The sequence below is a fragment of the Euprymna scolopes genome, chromosome 21 (assembly GCF_053919585.1).
Source record: "Euprymna scolopes isolate OS-2025 chromosome 21, ASM5391958v1, whole genome shotgun sequence".
Classification (NCBI taxonomy): domain Eukaryota; kingdom Metazoa; phylum Mollusca; class Cephalopoda; order Sepiida; family Sepiolidae; genus Euprymna; species Euprymna scolopes.
In genome coordinates, this window is record NC_136502.1 from 87,472,041 (window position 1) to 87,491,702 (window position 19,662).

Here is a 19,662-nt window from a genome sequence, read left to right on the forward strand (position 1 = left end):
TAACTTTCTTGAAGTTTTACATTTGGATTTTACCGTCACTGGATTTTTTATCTTCCACCAGACTATCTATTCATGTGTAATCACCTTTTTCTTTACCATATTCCCTCTGCTTAACTTATTTTGTTTTCACATAAGATCTTTGACTTATTTGTTGTTTCATCAAATACTTCTCCATGCAAAATCCGATCCTGCATTTTGCTAATTCCTACCCTCTGATGAGAAGGAAAGTATTTCTTTGAAACTCTGCGGATTAAGGACTATCCAATTATCTCGTGTTTCCTTTTCAGATTAAATATGTTTATAACGCATTTTAAAGTGTTTTTTAACATGTTTTATTAACTGTTTGCTCGCATTATAAGCTCTATTTCCTATTTGGTTTTATCGAGCTTTTACATCTGGCTAAGATAACTTTATAAATATTAATTCTTTAATATTTATAATATACTTTAATTTTACCATCTTGGATCATTTTAGTAAATTTAATTGTAATTTTCATTTATATATATATATATATATATATATATATATATATATATATATAGAGAGAGAGAGAGAGAGAGAGAGAGAGAGAGAGAGAATAAATGACAAAAGGTTATATTCCAAAATTCATGATGTTGACCATCTTATAATTTATTCTTTTAATTCAGTTAACTTATACAATTCTTGACAGTATCTGTTTCGTAGCGCGGTGATTGATTTTGCGTTACAAAACAGATACTGTCAAGAATTGTATAAGTCAACTGAATTAAAGGAATAAATTATAAGATGGTCAACATCATGAATTTTGGAATATAACTTTTTGTCATTTATTCACTATATTGCTCTGTAATTACATTGAGCTTCTTAAATAAGGATTGATATATATTATAAGAAAATACATTTCTACAGAAATATATATATATATATATATATATATATATATATATATATATATATATATATAAAATAGACCTTTATTGTTTTTTTTTTGTTTTTTTCATTACATTTTCACCCCAAACAAGGCAAATTGCCACTTTGGTGTAGGGGGCTACTATCAGGGGCAACAACTACTGGGGTACTATGTTGGGATTTGGGCAGCAAGATGTCGGTTCACATTACACTTGAACTTCTGCACATCAGTACTGTTGGGGAAGCAGGGACCTGGAATGGAATTCCAAAGTCTAGCGGTTCTGGGGAAGAAACTATTGGAGTAAAAAGATCTTTTACATCTAGGGATCTCTACAGTGTGGGGGGTGGGATTTAGCAGCCTGTCGGGTTTGTCAAGGGTGCTCACGTCGTGGGGGCACAAGTGATTGCAGTTCGTCAGAGCATTCACCACTAAAATACTTGTAGAAAAGGCAGAAGGATGCAACATTTCGTCGATGAGACAGAGGCTGAAGCTTAGATGCCAGTTCAGGGCCTATCAGGTTTGCGACTCTCTTTTGAACCTTGTCAAGGAGCGAGAGACTAGTAGCAGATGCACCAGCCCAGATGTGACAGCAATACTCCATACATGGGCGAATGGTGGCCTTATAGAGGTACAGGATACTTTCGGGTGTTAGTAGTTTTCTAGCACGGTAGAGAGAGCCAATCTTTCTTGCAGCGACCCTGGCAATGCCTTCAATGTAATTGTTCCAACTCATGTTTCCTGTGAACGTTAGGCCAAGGAGTTTGAAAGATGGACTCTCAGATAAAGAGTCGTTGGCCATTGCTATAGGTGGTAGAGAGGGTTTCTTGTAATTATTGAATGAAACTAGTTTAGTCTTGGCAGCATTGAACGCGACCAACCACTTTTGTCCCCATTCCACCACAGATTGGAGGTCTTCCTCTAGTGTTTCTGCCATTTCTTTAGAAATGTGTTCATTCGTCTTCCTATCTTGCCTGCTATAGAGTGTAGTGTCATCAGCATATATACCCATCTCAGAGGCAATTTTGTCGGGGAGGTCATTTATGAATATCAGGAACAATAGAGGTCCAAGGATAGAACCCTGGGGCACCCCCGCATTTATATCATATTGTTTAGATGTACGACCGTCAAGGACAACCTGAATTTTTCTCTTATCTATGAAGGATTTAATTATGTTAAGTATTCTACCAGTGATACCGTATGATCTAATTTTCCTGAGGAGACCCTCATGCCATACCCTGTCAAAAGCCTTAGATATATCTAGAGCTACCGCTCTGCCCTCCCCCGCTTTGTCCAGTGAATGGTATATATGTTCAGAGATCACAGTTAGGATGTCTGCTGTGGAATCCATATTGTTTGTTAGTCAGAAGTTTAGCATCTGTAAGGTGATGGACTAGAGCATGGTTAATTAAGGTCTCAAATATTTTGGCAAAAAGTGGGAGGAAGCTAATGGGGCGATAATTTGATGGGTCAGTCCTTTCGCCAGAATTCTTGAATACTGGTACAACAGAAGCAGCTTTCCAACAGCCCGGAAAGCAAGCTTTATTAAGGAATTTGTTGTAGAGTTTGGAGAGAACTGGAGCTACTTCGGCTATTTTTGATCCTTTCCAACTTCCGAATAATGGTCTTCACTACTGGCTGAGGTAATCGTCATATTTATTGTAAATCCGAGTACTTTCCAATCCTTTTGGATTCATTGCAGAAATAGAATTATCTAACTGGTTTTGAACGATTTACATACTTTTTTTATAACGTGTATATACATATTTTTTTTATTGATTAATTATTCTAATAAGTTTAAAAACATTTTAGGATGTTACTGCTATTGGTAAAGTATATTTTATTAATAGTAGTTTTTTTTAGTAATGCTTCTAGTATTTCAAGTTTTCGTTTATTATTGGTCTGTTCAACTATAGATGTGTTGTCAACTACAAAATCTTCCTAAATTGGGACAGGAATGCTGATAAGTCTAATGGTTAAATATAGCAATGTTTTTGGAGCAATGCATGGTTAATCTCCTTGATAAAGTGATGGTAGTTAAACCTATGTATATGTTTTCACCTTTATTGTCGGAAGCACAGTTTTCCAAAGTGCAACTAAATTCATAAACAAAGTTAGTCCTACGAACAACTCAGTTGAGTGAGAGGAATTATTAACACCCTACAATCAGCCTTCCAAAATAACTCTGTGCTTAATTTCCCTCATGAATTACACAAGAACAATATAATTCTCTTTCTAGATGTGTTAATAGATTCAAACAACAACGAATTCTCTACATCGACCTAAAAAAAAAAAACGAATAATAAAAATCTCTCTACTATCAATTATTTAAGAGAGTGCTCTTTTCGATACAAAACGGCTTTAATTAACAACTTACTAACCCGTGTTAACAATCTCCTCTTGCCCAACTATTTTAGAACACGAATTCAACAATACTAAACGAACGTTAATAAATAATGTTTTTGATAAACAAATTAGGGTATTTAAAAATATTAACCGAAATAATACAGAATCCACACCTACACTTACTAGACATATAAAAACTATTCTATAAAAACCAAATGCATAATAATTTTAGAAAAGATGAAAAAGTATTAAAAAAATATTATTAATAAAAATGTGCAACCCATAGACCCTAGCAAAACAATAAAATTAATTATTTACTGTAATAAAGTTAAAATGTTTAACCTGATTATAACTAATAACTAGGGCTGTGAGAACAGCCTATTCTTTTCATTGTTTTGACTCTTGAGTATATATCCGTTACTATCTTATATGTTTTTATACAAAACTGATGTGGTTCTCGGTTGATTGACTGTGTCTTAGTGTGTCGCATATATACTTGAGAGTCAAAAGAATGAAAAGAATATTCTGTTGTCACAGCCCTACGAATAACTCATTGGAGTTGCCGATCATTATCGAACGAGGGACCATCTGGTATGACAAATGTAGGAAAGTTCGGCTGACGTTTTTCTTCGAGATGCATGCCTTCTAGTGGAGAATGGCCTTGCTGAGCTGTCCAGTGGACAGAGAGGAGCAGAGAGGATGTCTTTCTTCATTGATATCAGGGAAACTTTCTATGACTGCTGTGTAAATCCCAAGGGGTTTAGAAGTAGTTCTTCAAAGGTTCAGTACAAATGAATACATTCTGAAGTCTGATTTGTCATCGGGATACTAAACTAACTCGCTCTCCACCAGAAGGAAGAAATACGTTTATAACTGCTACCAATTAAAAATCAAACCAAATAGAAAGAGTCTGTTAACACACAAAACACTTGTTTCCAATTTGTCATGAGCCAGCATGGAAGTAGTAAGAAAACTGTCATGAGAATGCTCATGTTAGTGAGCAATCTGGTCTAGATGGAGATAGTGAAACACAAAATGATTGCTACACATTCAAACTGTGCAGCCTGCAATTTGACAATTTTTCCTTTGGTTGATCTAGGCTTGAGTTGGTGATAAAACCCTGCTTGACAACAATCACCGACCCCAATGTTATGTGCTGTGAATTTTTCTTTCCTCTTCCCTTCTGGCTGTATCATTGTCTTTTATATTGGCAGCTACCGAAGGGTGCACATTGGCTCATAAGTATAGAAAAAATAAATAAATAAAACACAAAAAAAAAAACTCTAACACATTCTGCAAATATCAGTTGCACAGTGTGTGTGTGTGTGTGTGTGTGTGTGTGTGTGTGTGTGTGTGACACCATTGGCAATCTACACATTTTGTCGAGGCCAGTGTTTGTTAGTAGATATCAGCTCATCTCGATCTCCTAAAGCACTCTCAATCTGGTCCAAGCCACAACCTGCCTTGCACTGTGCCCAGCTTGTATCTATTCTCTACTGGACACTGTCCACAACTCAAAACTGTCCTCAACTGTTGCAAACACAAGACTGTCCATAAATTGTCACAAAACTTTTTGACCTCTGTATCCGGTCTATTCTTCCAGTCATCATTCACACCTTAATTAACAATCCTATTTAGCTTCCTTTTGTGTGCATTGGTGAACAACTTCCTATATCTTTGTACTGCCGATAAACTTATTTCCCTTTTTTTTTTCATTGTATACATATGTTTTAATCCTAACACTTTTGGGGAGGAGGAACATCGATAATATCACGAGTATACCTACCTCTAACATAATTCTTTTTACTATGATTGATTCCAGTTGTTTTAATTAAATTTTAAAGTTATTTCATAAATAAGTATAATCTCAATACTCCTCCTAACACCAACCAAGTGATGGGGAATAGTCGAGACGGCAGACATTTGTTAACCACATGACAGACACGAGGAACTGTAAAAAAACAAGATGTGCAAGCATGGTTTGGAAAGTACTGTTAATAAATGCCTTTTGTTAAAACTGAAAAAAAAAGCAGAGTTGAATTTCTTTCCTTTATTCCTTTGAGACTGTTTCTGCATACAATGTATCTGGGCTGTAAAAATGTTATGGGAAATTATTCGGAACCGTTAGAATGGTTGTACGATGTTCCATTTCTATACCAATTCATCAAGTGGTCGTAGTTGCACTAATAAAAAAATTTAAAACAAAAAGACAAAAGAAAATGTAACTATCACCGGTTTATTTCTCTACATGAAAGAGACGAGAGTGAGGAGCGCTTACAAGTTAAGGCTCTGGTTTCCTTTCAGCTGGTATCTTCTGTCCAACACTCATCATACAAATCTTCTTGAAGTAAATCTTTTTATAAAGATTAGTTTGGTGTTCTGTCAGCCTGAAAGTTTACAGGTAGCTTCATTTTTTTTTTCTATTCTTGCTCACCCCAAACAGGGTGCAGTACCACTTAGACATAAGGGGCTACTATTTAGGATCATATTTACAGGGACACTAGATAGGGAGTTGAGTAGCAAGATATCTGTTCACATTACATTTAAACTTCTGCATATAAATAGTTAGGGAAGCAGGAAGCAGGGAGAGAATTAAAAAGTCTAGCAGTTTGAAGGAAGAAACTATTAGAGTAGAAAGCTTTCCAGCATCTAGGGACCTCAACAATAAAGGGGTGGGATTTTGCTGCTTGTTGGGTTAGTCGGGTGTATTTACGTTGAGGGGGCACAAGCACTTGTTTATGCTAATATTGCTTGTCTGAGTAAATTAACTCATAAGGGTTGATTTTTATCATTCTGATTAAATCGACCTCATTTCCAAAAATGTCTGAGCCTGACGGTCAGATTAAATGGACACATCTCTACAAGGGCTATAACAGAGCATGGACACATATACAGCTACTGCATGCAACTGACTGAGCCATGCGTGAAGTGACATCACAATAAGGAAAAAGGAAAAAAAAAGGCTATAAAAAGAACGTGTGCACAGACCGACAATCACATCACGATCACGTTAGAGATCACGATCACGTTTGAGACGCGCATTAAGTCACACATGGCCAGAGAATGAAGAATAAAGGTATAACAACGAGTTGAACTTCTTTCCCTTTTCTTCTCTTGTGTTCCTTGTGACATGTTAGCATATCAACAAGAACGTCACAGGGGTTGTTTCTATAATCTATTAAATTTAATGAACTTATCTTCATAAGAGTCTGTGCCCCCCGTTAAGATGGAACGGACTCATCTCTTTTGTTTCCATGTGTACTATGTCTCTATGCATATAAAAACTCAAAAAACATCACGTCATAAAGGATATAAATGTAGATTTGCGCATGTGTAGAAGAGCACTTTAAACCAACTTACGCCTGCCAAAGTTCCAATTTTTTTCCATTTTGACCCTTTAGCAGCTATTTTTACCAGCTGACACAAAATCGAATTTGTTTAACAGGTTAAAATCCCTTATATGCCAAGTTTCAACTCTGTAGAATAAAAATTGAGAGAGTTTGGTAGAGACCATTCCTCAGACAGACAAAATCACTTTTATATATATATATATATATATATATATATATATATATATATATATATATAGATAGATAGATAGATTTTAAGCTGCTTCTTGGATTTCTTCAGTCATCCAGATCAAATATGACTGAAGAAAACCAACGAGCAGTTTATAGTTTAACATAAATAAAACTCAAGAAAACCCAATATTTTTTCACTTGAACCCACTCTTTCAGATTGTAACCTAAAATACAATTTTAACCTGAACTTTTTGTAATATTACAAATGCATATGTTTTGATTTTTTGAGATGAGGGCTGATTATTTGTATTACTTGCTTTGATCGGACTTTTTTCTCATCTTATTTATGCAATGTTTCGGACAAGGTAGCCTCCGACCTTCGTCAAGCATCTTTTCAAAGATGCCTGACGAAAGTCAGAGGCTATGCCGACCGAAACGTAGCACAAATAACACTCAAGATGAGAACAATAGTCCAATCAAAACAAGTAATACATATCTATGTGTATGTGTGTGTGTGTGTATGCGCGTTTGTGTGTGTGTGTGTGTTATACCCTGCCTGAATTATTCATAAAGATAGGTATTTACTAATAATAGGAAAATTCCCTGTAGCAGTTGTGTTTGGTGTCTCACTTACAGTCGTTGTGGAAGGGTTCACAATTCTCTCCTTCATTTTCTCGGCACTGTTACTTTTGTTATTGTTATTGTTATCATTATCGTCAATATTACACTTGCTGCTATTACCATTCTCGGTATTGTCAAGAACTGTTGTAGTCTCATTTACATCATCACTGTGATCATTGCTGTTTGACTGAACTGGTTCTGGGGAGACCGGTATATCTGGGTCTGTTGATTTGGGGCTTGTAGCTGTTTTTTCTTGGTTTGGTTCACTTGCCTGGGGGAAGAGCGGCTGTTGTGACTGGTATGGAAAAGAGATGCTATAAGAGTCTGACTGGGAGTATAATGTGGGCACAGAAAATCCCCGATGACTTTTCAGTAAGTGTGTGTGTTCGTGACGCTTTAGAGCATCACGGCGTGAAAAATGCTTAGGGCACATGTCGCAATGAAATGGACGCTCCCCTGTATGAATCCTTGCATGGATCCGGAGGTAGTCCCTCTGGGCGAACTGTTTGCAGCAGACGTCACATCGGTAAGGTTTCTCACCCGTGTGCGATCGGCGGTGTATGGTAAGCGTGTTTCGACGTGCAAATCTCTGCCCACAAAAATCACACTCAAAGGGTCGCTCACCCGTGTGGACACGACGGTGAACATTTAAATATTCTTTCTGCGTGAACTGCCGCTGACATATTTCACATTGGTATGGTCGTTCGTCAGAATGTACGCGGAGATGTGCTTGTAGCATATTTCTTTGTGTGAATTGTTTCGGACAGAGGCCGCAAGCAAAAGGTTGTGTAATACCTGTGTGGGTGTGTCGGTGTGACTGAAGGGCATCTTCCTGAGGAAACTGTTCCGAGCAAACATCACATTGATATGGTTTCTGTTTTGTGTGAATCCTTCGATGAATGGTCAGTGTATCTCGTCGTGAAAATGTTTTCGGGCATAAATCACATTGATAAGGCCTTTCTCCACTATGAATCCGATGGTGAATGATGAGATAATCTTTCTGTGCAAACTGCTTGTAGCAGATTGCGCACTGGTATCGTTTCTCGGCTGAGTGCCGGCAATAATGAATTTTGAGCGTGTCTCGCCGAGCAAACATCTTGTGGCAAATATCACAGCTGAAACGTTTGATTTTTTGCTTTATGGCACTAATATGATATTGTCGTTCATGGGAGAGCAGCTTGTCACGCTTAATGAAATTTAATCCACAGGTAGAACACGTGTAAGGCCTATCAAATGTGTGCTGAGTGCGACGGTGGATTTGTAAAGTTTCGCGACGTGCAAATTTTTGGATGCAGAAGTCGCATTGAAACGGCTTTTCCCCGGTGTGAGTTCTCTGGTGAATGACGAGTTTGTCACGTTGGTAAAACTGCCGCATGCAGACGCCACACTGAAACCGTTTCTCTCCCGTGTGGATCCGATAATGGATCTGCAGTGTGCTTTTGCGTGCAAATCTTTTACCGCAGTCATCGCACCCAAACGGACGCTCACCTGTATGCACCCGCCTGTGAATCTGGAGGTAGTCCCGCTGCGCAAATTTCTTCCAGCAGATGTCACAACTGTAGCGTTGCTTGCGGGTCCCTTTACCTGACTTCTCTCCATGGACAGCATTGGTATGAATGCGTTTGTGCGAGGCAAGTTTTTCACGTTTCGCGAATCGCTGCCCACAAAGATCACATTTATACGGTGTCTCCCCCGTGTGGGTGCGTCTGTGAATTTGCAGTGTGTCACGTCGTGCAAATTTCTGGATGCAAAAGTCGCACTGGTAGGGTTTTTCTCCAGTGTGACATCTTTTGTGTATTTTTACGTAATCTTTCTGTGCGAATGCACGAAGGCAGATATCGCACTGGTGCATGGGACGATGCTGCACTTGAATCTGCATTTCCTGCATGGGTAAATGTTGTTGGCAATTTTTTGATGCTTCTTCATGGTTGCAATAAGGATGAATGCTCTGCATGTGATGGTTAGGATTAGAGTTAGGATTAGAGATAGGGTTAGGGTTAGAGTTAGAGTTAGGGTTAGGGTTAGAGTTAGAATTAGGGTAGGAGTTAGTGTTAGAGTTAGGGTTAGAGTAAGTGCTAGGGTTAAGATTAGAGTTAGGATAAACATTTCCTGGTAAAGAAGGTAAAGGCGTGGATGTTTCGTTGATTTGTTTTTTAGAATGGACCTTACGATGCGCCTTAAGGGTGTCACTACGCGAGAACTGTTTTAAGCACAACTCGCATTGATAAGGTTTCTCGCCTGTGTGTATACGTCGATGAATCTGTAGGTAATCTTTCTGCGCAAAATTCTTGAGACAAATGTCACACTGGTAACGTTTCTCACCAGTATGGGTGCGTTTATGGATCCGCAGCGTATCACGACGGGCGAAATGCTTTTGACAAATTTCACATGCATATGGCTTTTCCCCTGTATGCTTCCGTTTATGCATTTGCATGAGGTACTCCTTCGCAAAACCTTTGCCGCAGTAACTGCAGAAAAGCTGCCGCAGTTGCGAAGGGGTCGACGTCTGATGCAAGTTGTCGTGCTGAGAGGAGTCAAGCATCTCGGGATTATCTTGCTTGTGTTTGATAGCCATCTTATCAACATCGGCCACCTGGGGGTTCTGAAAATGCTGACCGACATGTTGGTGATAATGGGTTTGTGCTAACTCATCATCACTATGAAACGAACTGGGAGTCGGCGTATCTGAGTGGGATAACGGAACGGTGTTGTTTGTGGAAGGTGCTGCTTGAGGTATAGACGAGGGTGACGATTGTTGGTCCTGTTGATAGCAACCATGCTGATGTTCTTGCCGCTGTAACTGTACTTTAGTACGCATATCGGGTCCTGTTGGCATTGGCTCTTGTATTTGGTTTTCATGCGGTGGTGATAGATAGCACGCTTGATGTGGTGGGCTGCTGTACATATCACTGAGCAGCACATTCTCACTGATAGGTGTTAATCGTGGTGTCTGAAGTCCTGGGGCAGTCGGGAAGTGCTTACCCATGACATTGCCATGTTTCTGTTTTTCAGCAAAAACAGAAGACGAGACAGAGGAAGAGGATTCTTTGCTTGATGCTAAATTGTTTTGAATCTGTCTCTCCTCAAGATGAGTGGACCCGGAACCCTGAGTACTAACTTGCGGAAATGGTTTACTAGATGCATTTTCATCAATAAGCCTTTCGCCAATATGGCTTGTTGAATGCAAATTCTGAATCCCAGTAGGGGGGTCATTCGGAAAATGTTTCGATGAAATTTCATTCCGTATATGTTTATCAACAGCCATGTGTGTTGCCCGCTGAACTTGCTGCAAATCGTGGCTTAATGGATATTGCTTTCCAGGAGAGTCCGTGTGTATCCTGTGAGCTTGTGTTTGTTGTATGTTTGACTTCTGTGAGTAATGCCTCATCCCTATTGAGATTGGTGCCTCAATTGAATTGTGTATTTGCTTCTCTCCGACATGACCGATTCTCTGGGAAGGGAGGCTTTGTCTAGGAGGAAAGTCTTTGGCAAAAAGATCTGAGTGAAATATACCATCTGCAATGTACGTCATGCGAGGTGTTTCCAAGGAGTGTTTCGGTGGAAATAGGTCACAATGGATAGGGTTTTCTGTCATATAGGTTAATCGAGGGGTGTCTAACCTTTGCGAATATTCTCGTCCGTACATATCACAGTAGATTTGCGCCTGACTCCGTTGAGTCGGACGATGTGACGAGAGGTTGTTATGGCGTGGAGAGAATGGTTTCCCATGGATTATGTTGTGTCCGCTTGTTGTACCTTCCATTGCTGTGAAGAATTCTCTTTGTCTGAGATTTTTTTGACTTTTCTCAATCAATTCAATTAATTTAAATAGGAGGGAGCATTCCCCCTTTTCAAAGGATTAATAGTAAGAAATAATTCAATATTTTTTACAAATTAAAGTTCCCGCTTTTTTTTTTCTCATTTCCTCACCTGGTGATAAAATATTTATTTTTTTCTTCTTCTTAATCAGTTCAGTCAGCTGTGAATGATTTTTTGGAAAACACATCTTAGATGATTGGTAAAAGATTCCAAACTACAATATCCATTATCTGCAAGAACAAAAGATAAAGTAAAAGAAATAGAGGCAAAAACAAGATGTTACGAAGAACAGAAATCGTAGACTTTATTATCATTTTTCCATCAAATCTGAATAAATACAGGGTGGGACGATAAATTTGTCAGTCTAAAGAAAAGAACACCACAGCTTTATTTTAAAACTTTTTTTGAAAAAATCAGTTCAGGTAACTTGATTATGTAGTAGAGCTGATATCTATTCAATGTAGCCGCCTTCAACCTCAATCACTGCTTCAATATGGATCTGGAACTGGGAGTATGTTTTTCCACAAGCATCAGCGGGAGCTCAGTGAATACTTGACAGATGGCAGCAATCAGGCTGGCTTTGGTGTTGTGGGAGGTCATGTTGGTGATGCTCCCAAACTATGACCAAATGAAGTACTTCAGCAGGTTCAGGTCGGTGAAAGAAGGGGGCCAGTGACAGAAGGATACAAAGTGGTAGCACTTCTTCTGAAGCCAAGCCTGAGTTTCTTTGGACTTGTGGGCCAGCGTCGAGTCCTGGGTCTGCCAGCGACCACCTGATTGCACCAGGGGATCACCACACCCTTCAGCAAATCCAAGTACACTTTGGTGTTAACATTCAATCTAACTTTAAAGATGTGAGGTGTAATGATGTGGCCCTTACTTGAAATCACACCACTGACCATAACTGTGGCTGAAAACTTTATTTTCATCACCCTGGGCACATCTCTATTATTCGTGGCAATCCAGCGATGCATTTTGAAGGTGCTGGCAATGGTCCTGTTGTAATAACTTGGATCAGTAGAGAGCATGAGTTGTACAGCTACGCATTTCCAATCTCACTCGTTGGACATTGCCACTTTCAGACAGAGCTGAGAGGGAAAAGATAACAAAGTATCAAGGACTTATGTATAATATGAAACGAAATTGAAAATTAAAAGACGTTTCAATTAAATCAATCATCATAGGAGCAACTGGGCTCATGAAAAAGAACTTTAAAAAGTACATAGCAAGCATACCCAGTGAACCAAGTGCAAGTGAAATACAAACGATTGCACTGATAGGGACGGCTAGAATTCTGAAAAGATCTCTTGGTTGGACTCACTAAAATAGGGGTAAATGTTAGACATCTGGTTGGATGTCCCATCCCCCTAGAAGAAAAAGATGAAGAAAAATGAAAAAAGAGAGAAATAGAAAGCTCTTATTGCTCTTAGGATTTGTATACAACTGGCCAACTAGTAGATGGTCTGCAACAAAAAAAAAAATGGTTTTCATCAAATGGAAATGGAATCATGTCGTCTTTTCTGGGTGACAATTTTATCATTCCACACTGCATATGGTATAACCACATTGACACACCAGTTCTCCTCCGAAGTCAACAGAGATTGGATCATTCCTGTAATGATCCAGTCCCTGTTGATTTTGCGATGGGATATTAGTTATGTGCAGTTCTAGGAGGTCAACCCTCCCAGATTTTACTTTCTCTCTTTAAGAAGGGGTTAGTTTATTGCTAATGGCCTGGGGAACCCTCACTGGGAATGCCAACGGGGCTGCCTGGGCACTTTCTGCAAGGTATAATATAATATGCATAATATAATATACACAATATAATATACATGATATAATCTACATGATATAATATGCAGGTTAATGAAACTAAATGTTATCTAGTTGAAAAGTGAAGAACCTCCTGAAAGGAGAGTGGATGATTAAGAGCAAAGAGAGACTAGTAACCTCTCTTCTGTGAGAAAAGGGCCATAAGAAACGGAAGAGCTTATTACTCTCCTAGCCTCACACACTGGATTTCGTAGTCGGATTTTGAATTTTGTCAAAGCAACAAACAGTATTCTTAGCAGCACCTCCTCGGATGTGGCAGTAGTATTCCAACTTAGGATGCACCGGACTCTTGTATAAGTAAAGAATTGCATCAGGTATTTTCAAGTCCTTTCAGGAGCAGTAGAATGATCCAAACATTTTTCCAGCAACCTTTAGCAACAGACTGGAGGAGGAGGAGGAGGAGGAGGAGGAGGAGGAGGAGGAGGAGGATCATCATCATCATCATGGTGATAACGATGATGCTAATGATGATGATGATGATTCAAAACAAAATATTTATGAAAATATTTGGATTGTTTTAAGTAATTTATCTTTATAATATTCATTAAAAGAATTTAGTGCTTTTCGTCTGATGCATTCTCCCATTCCAACTTTTATATCGAGTAACTTTAGAGACGGACATCATGAATTTATACCAGTATGTCGGCTAATTTACTATTTTCATATTCCATATACCATAGTCTTTCGGTAAAATGGCATAATGGCTAAGAATGTGTCCATCAATCAGCGGTGAATTGCGAAAATCAGTTCAGTAAAAAATTTTTTAAAAGTGTTAGCAGTTTATTTGAAGCTTTTTCTTTTTAATGGTAAAAAAGTTAGGATGATAATATTAAATTAAATTACAATTACATCGTGTTACATCTGGGGGGGGGGGTTAAAACTGTGGCGTGCGTTGGAGGTACCTACAGTTCACTTATACATATTTGAAAATCTAAGTCAACCCATAAGAAATTGATAAAGTGATTTTTTTTCATTGGAAATTGTGAATTATATTTTTAATAAAAATATATTTATATACTAGCATGGGTTCCTGGCGTTGCCTGTGTGTTGAGCAAAAAAAAAAAAAAAAAGTGGTAGTAGGAAGGTAGGCTCGAATCCATACAGCGAAGGAGGACAAAAACGGGGAAAAATGTGACATCTTTGCTTTTATGACCACCATCAAACTGGAAGTGACGTAGGTTTAAATTAAGGCTAGACAATCGAAAATATCGGCGAAAAAAGCGATCCTCATTGTAGAAAAGTGCCCAGTTGAGGGTGAAGAAATTAATGTTTTTAGCCAATTTTTCGGTATTTGTTGTCTGAAGCATCAAGCTTCAAGACGATACTGATCTTGTGAAAATCCGTCGCCTCTGTCGAAAGCTTTAGGCAGACATGCAAGCATACATACATAGATTATATATTTGTAGCTCAAATTTTTTACCCCAACCTATTAAAAAGCTTGCTCTATCTCTGAATACCCTTTATGTAAAATTTTAAATGTTTAGACCAGAAATTGTCTGGGCAATTTAGTAGAGACCTATTATGACCCCTTAATATTTATTGTTTTGGGCTCAAATCAAGTTATTAAGTTAGATCCATGTCCAAGGAACCTATATCTAAAATTTCAAGTGTTTAGACCCAAAAGTGGCGGAGGAGTTTGATAGAGTTCTCAAAGGTCAAATCGTTGAGCTTTGACCCCTTAACAGCCAAATTTCTGTCCAAAAACTAATTACACAGATTTTTCCAAATCTCACTACCCTGTATATCAAATTTCGAGTCTGTAGACTGAAAATTGACAGTTATTGCGTAGGGAAATTTACACAGACACAAACACAGAGACTTTCACTTTTATAGATAGATAGATAGATAGATATAATATGAATATATTAGAATGTTTTCATTTTTTACCAATACTCAAAGGAAATATTTTTAAAAGTCTCCCTCTATTCATGTTAAGAATGGCTTTCCAAACAAGAAAGTTATTTAGAAAGTCATTCTTAACATTTGTTAGCTATTCTGTACTTTCACCAAACAATTTAATAAAAAAAAAAAAAAAAATGTGTTTTTTGTCAAAAATCAAGAGAAGGTGGTCTTCAACGTGATACACTGTATATCACTGATACAGTAGGAACTAACTTTCGTAATTCACCGCTGACTGAGCACATTCTTAGCCGGAAGTGACAAATATCGGCCGTTATGCATTTAACCTGTGTAATTAGATAGAGATAGTGAGTGTTATCCCCAAGTTCCGCGTGTTATTTTACTTCCGGTTTCTGCTGATTGGTATGCTTTACGATGAACTCTCTGGAAAAATCTCGGTACTCCTTGGGCATTGAGTTCCATGGCCAGCAGAAAAATTTTAAAAATTACATGATGCGTTTGCGCGCGACACCACCCGTCCCCTGCCACTGTCCCTCCACTGCCCTACCCTCCAATGTAAACAGAATTTCTGTGAAAAGTTCAACAGTTCTTCTGCTCGGTGTATGTCGGCGCGTTACTTACGGAAAAATGGTAAATTAAACTGAAGAAGCACCTGTTAAATGTTGTACAAGTTTTACCCCCCCCCCTCTTCAAAAAAAAAACAAAAAAAAAAAACGAAAAATAAAAATGCTTTTGTAGACCGCTCGTGAAAACTTAATTTTTTTTTAGATCAATTAAAAAAGCGGGTTTGTATTACAGATTCGAAAAAGTTGTCGGGTTTGTATTACTGTACACATAGATTCGAAAAAGTTGTCTAAAAACAAATATATAACAAATAAATGTTATCAAAGGCAAGATAAGTTACTTTTCTACCTAACTGGATATATTTTTCGTGTTTTTATTCAATGTAACATGCTTATTCAGCTCGAAAAGCATGTATTGGAAAATTCAAAATGGCGCCTGACACTCTCTTAAACACGGTAAGTTCAGGAAAAGATGTTATAAATAATAAACTAGACAAAATACTGTTAGAAATTCGCTCATTATATGTTACCGTGACATAAGTTGACATATATTCGGTGTTTTTTTAATAGTATTTTGTCTAGTTTATTATTTATAACACCTTTTCCCAAACTTACCATGTTAAAGAGAGTGTCGGGCGTCATTTTGAATTTTCCAATAAACACTGCATCTTTTTCGAGCTGAATAAAGATGTTACATTGAATAAAAACAAAAAAAATGTATCCAGTTAGGTAGAAAAGTAACTTATCTTGCCTTTGATAATATTTATTTGTTATATATTTGTTTTTTTGACAACTTTTTCGAATCTATGTGTACAAACAAACCGTTTGCTAAAAAAAATTCTTCCGCGATGTGACAGGTCACCTTACTACGCGCGTTCATGCGCGAACGCATCATGTAAGAATACCATAAACGATGGCGGTGAGTTGGCACAAAATAGTGCGAGGGTTCAGGGGTTAATACCATGCAAACGGTAAATTGGCGACGGGTTCGAATATCAGATTCGTTGTCAGCGAACCCAAAAACCTAAAAAAAAAAAAAAAAAAATTTTATTGGTCGGTGTTCTGTTGTAGTTAAAGTAAACATTTACCCATTAAATGTTTCTGCTGGTCGTCATGGAACTCAACGCCCAAGGAGTACTAAAATCTCGTCTAATTAATGCTTACTAGTTTTAAAGTATTATGTAAAAAAACAAGCAAGTTCGTTTGCTTATTTTAAAACTAAGTACACATTAATCCGAAGGAACTTTTCCAGGAAGCAAAACTGGATATACAAAAAAAAAAAAATAATAATAATAAAACACGCGAAACTTGAGGATAACCATAGATAGATGCTTTCTTGCAGTTTAGATAAACTAAAATATGAGGGAAATACTGGGACATATTTGGGGGTACACCGTCTGTAAGAATACCCTTTGATTGGCTTGAAATTGACGTAATTATTATATAAAAAAAATTAAACACAATTACATTACTGTTAAAAAATGTAAATATTGTTTAATTATAAAAATAATTTAAAATATAATTATGTTAAATCTATATCTGTTAGAAGTGTAGGTGGCGCCGTGGCGGAGAAGGAAATCAAGTCAGGCATTATTATGTATCCGAGAACAATATAATTTGTAATTATGTTTGTTTGTGTATTCAAACTTTTTTCTTTTTTATCATTTAATAAAAAATTTCTGTATTTCATTAAAAAAAAAAAACATTTAATATAAGAACATATTTTTCTTTACAATAATTACGTCAATTTCAATAGCCAATCAAATTACATTCTTACAGACGGTGTACCCCCAAATATGTCCTCGTATTTTCCTCATAAAGAGAGATAAAGACATGAAAATAGGCCCATATGGATGATAAATGCAACGAGTGCAAAAAATAGAACGATAAACTCGAACAAAATTCAGATGAAACGAAACTGACACTAGAAAATAGAATTTTACAAACAAAACTTAGTCCCCGCTAAAGAAATCAGAAATTATAACAATGTTATGATAACATTAAACCACAATATTTTTGCGCTTTAAATTTCTATTTAAACATCTAAACATTTTTATTGTATGTAGAAGCAAGTAAGAAGTAAGAAACGAACACTGGATATGTTGTTTAATACTTTCAATACGGAGATAAGAAAAAAGATGATAAAAAGTATTTTGTACGTTGTGAATTGGTAATTAGTTCAATATTTTAGTTTCATTTCACTTCCGGTTGCTTTTTCCCCTGTTAAGAATGTTTTTGTTTTATTTTATTTATTTATTTTTTTAAATTATAACGTTATTATTTAGAAAAGCCCTTTCTTGGCATGGGAAAGAGGCCAAAGGGGGCTTCCTTTACCTATTCTATACTTTCACCTTAAATTTTAATAAACAAAAAATACTGTAAAAAAAATCAATTACAAGCGAAGGGGCAACCGGAAATGAGATGAAAACAGTAATTGTAAAGATAACCATGTATTTTAATAAATAATTTTATCATTTGTGAAGTGCGTAAAAAGTTGTATAATTATCTAACAGCAGTAATTTATGTTTTAGAATAGTTTAGATATGAGGTTCCAGGTTCCCAATTTCGAATTTAGCTGAGATAAAAGTGTAGTATTTGATACTATAATCATTTGTTCCACTCTCAAATACATCCTTCTAGACTGAGACTTTTTTTTCTGCCCTAAGTCAGAATGCCTCTATGCGGGGGAGTTGGATTTCCCCATACAAAAAAAAAAAAACAAAACAAAAAAAAACGACTTTTTAACTCTGTCCTCGTGGGGAGGCAAACAAATAAAGACTGAAACGTTCCCAAATATATTTATTGTGAGATTAAATCCCTCCTCCACATACAAAAAAAAAAAAAAAAAAAAAAATGAACCACTCTGGATGAGTGTCAAATTTGCCGCCATTCGTCTGTTGTCATTCCTGGGTGAGAGAGAGCGCTTACAACCGGCGATAAACCAACCCTCTTCCGAAAGAAGAGGAAGAGGCAATGCCAGGGAGGATGAATCTCTTACGGGCCGAGCAGCACAGCCACAGCCATGATGCTCAGCTCTGATCAAGCCCAAAGTCCCCTGGAGAAGGTCGGAAAGCGGAGTTACATCGGTCGAAACGTTGTGAATGTGTTGCGAAATATAACAGATAAGAATAATATTTCGGTTAATTAAAATAATACAAATTAAAATAATTTGATTTTCTAAAAATAATTTACGACGTCGAAAATAATTACTTCAAATAAATAAATAATACATGAATATAATTACAAAACAAATAAAGATGTTGCGTATAATTGCGAGGGTGTAACAACGTGATATGCTTATATGGGCGCTTCTTGTGTGCGCAGACTAACACACATGTATGCGTTACAGTTACAGTAATCCACAAGAAGACGTAATCCTATGAGAGAGAGAGAGAGAGAGAGAGAGAGAGAGAGAGAGAGAGAGAGAGATGTGTGTGTGTGTATAATGTGTGTTTGAAGGGAAACAGATTGCCGTTCTAGAAGGAGATACTTTCACAAATGCTAGCTTACCTAATAAATTGCTTCACTTTAGTTAGAGTGCAGTTTAGGTTCTTGTTAGACGCAGAGGCAGAGGAGAGATGTCTTTTAAAGACTTGTGGCGTTTAGGAAGAAGAAGCACCGAGGAAGAAAAATAGAACGACGTCACATAACATCTATATTACATACCTACATACATACCTACATACATTTACATGAATGCGTAAGTGTCACAAATAAATGTTGATATATAGCATGCATGCACTCAACGGACTTGATGTAGAATCGCTTACTTTTTACTTAAGAAAACACACACACACACACACACACACACACACAGAATTTGTTGTGCTACTGTAATACAGTGGCACTGTATATACATATAATAATAATTTTAAAAGATAGCAATACCTACAAGGCATTGCCTGTGAGTTTTTTTTTTGGGGGGGGGGTCATTTTTTTAATTAACTATGTCGTTTTTTCCTCTTACAAAAAAATTATTATTATTATTATTATTATTATTATTATTATTATTATTATTAAAAAAAAAAAAAATAGAATTTTAAAAATTCAATTCAATTATGATGACCGTAATCGTTTGGTCCTTTTTGTCTATTAACGGGGCAGAGTTAGATACAAGGTCAGTTTCGGTTTTTAATGTGTTGGAGAAATACAGTTTCCCTCTCCAAAAAGGGCACTTTGGTTTGGGATAAAAGTAAAACAATGCCTCAGTCTA

The 19,662-nt window shown here is 37.0% G+C and overlaps 1 protein-coding gene across 3 annotated transcripts; it reads right to left on the reverse strand.

The window, feature by feature from the left end:
• Positions 1-5,447: 5,447 nt before the first annotated feature.
• On the reverse strand, positions 5,448-19,240 carry LOC145242546 (uncharacterized). Of its 3 annotated transcripts, none has more exons than XM_080105631.1 (2): positions 19,116-19,240; positions 5,448-11,423 (listed from the first exon to the last, which is right to left on the reverse strand). In XM_080105631.1, the coding sequence occupies exon 2, from the start codon at positions 11,135-11,137 to the stop codon at positions 7,319-7,321; it is 3,819 nt and encodes a 1,272-aa protein (XP_079961757.1). In that variant the 5' UTR covers positions 11,138-11,423; positions 19,116-19,240; the 3' UTR covers positions 5,448-7,318. The 3 variants fall into 3 exon arrangements, with proteins under 3 accessions (XP_079961757.1, XP_079961758.1, XP_079961756.1); XM_080105632.1 differs by having other exon boundaries at positions 19,128-19,236; XM_080105630.1 differs by having other exon boundaries at positions 18,960-19,121.
• Positions 19,241-19,662: the final 422 nt, after the last annotated feature.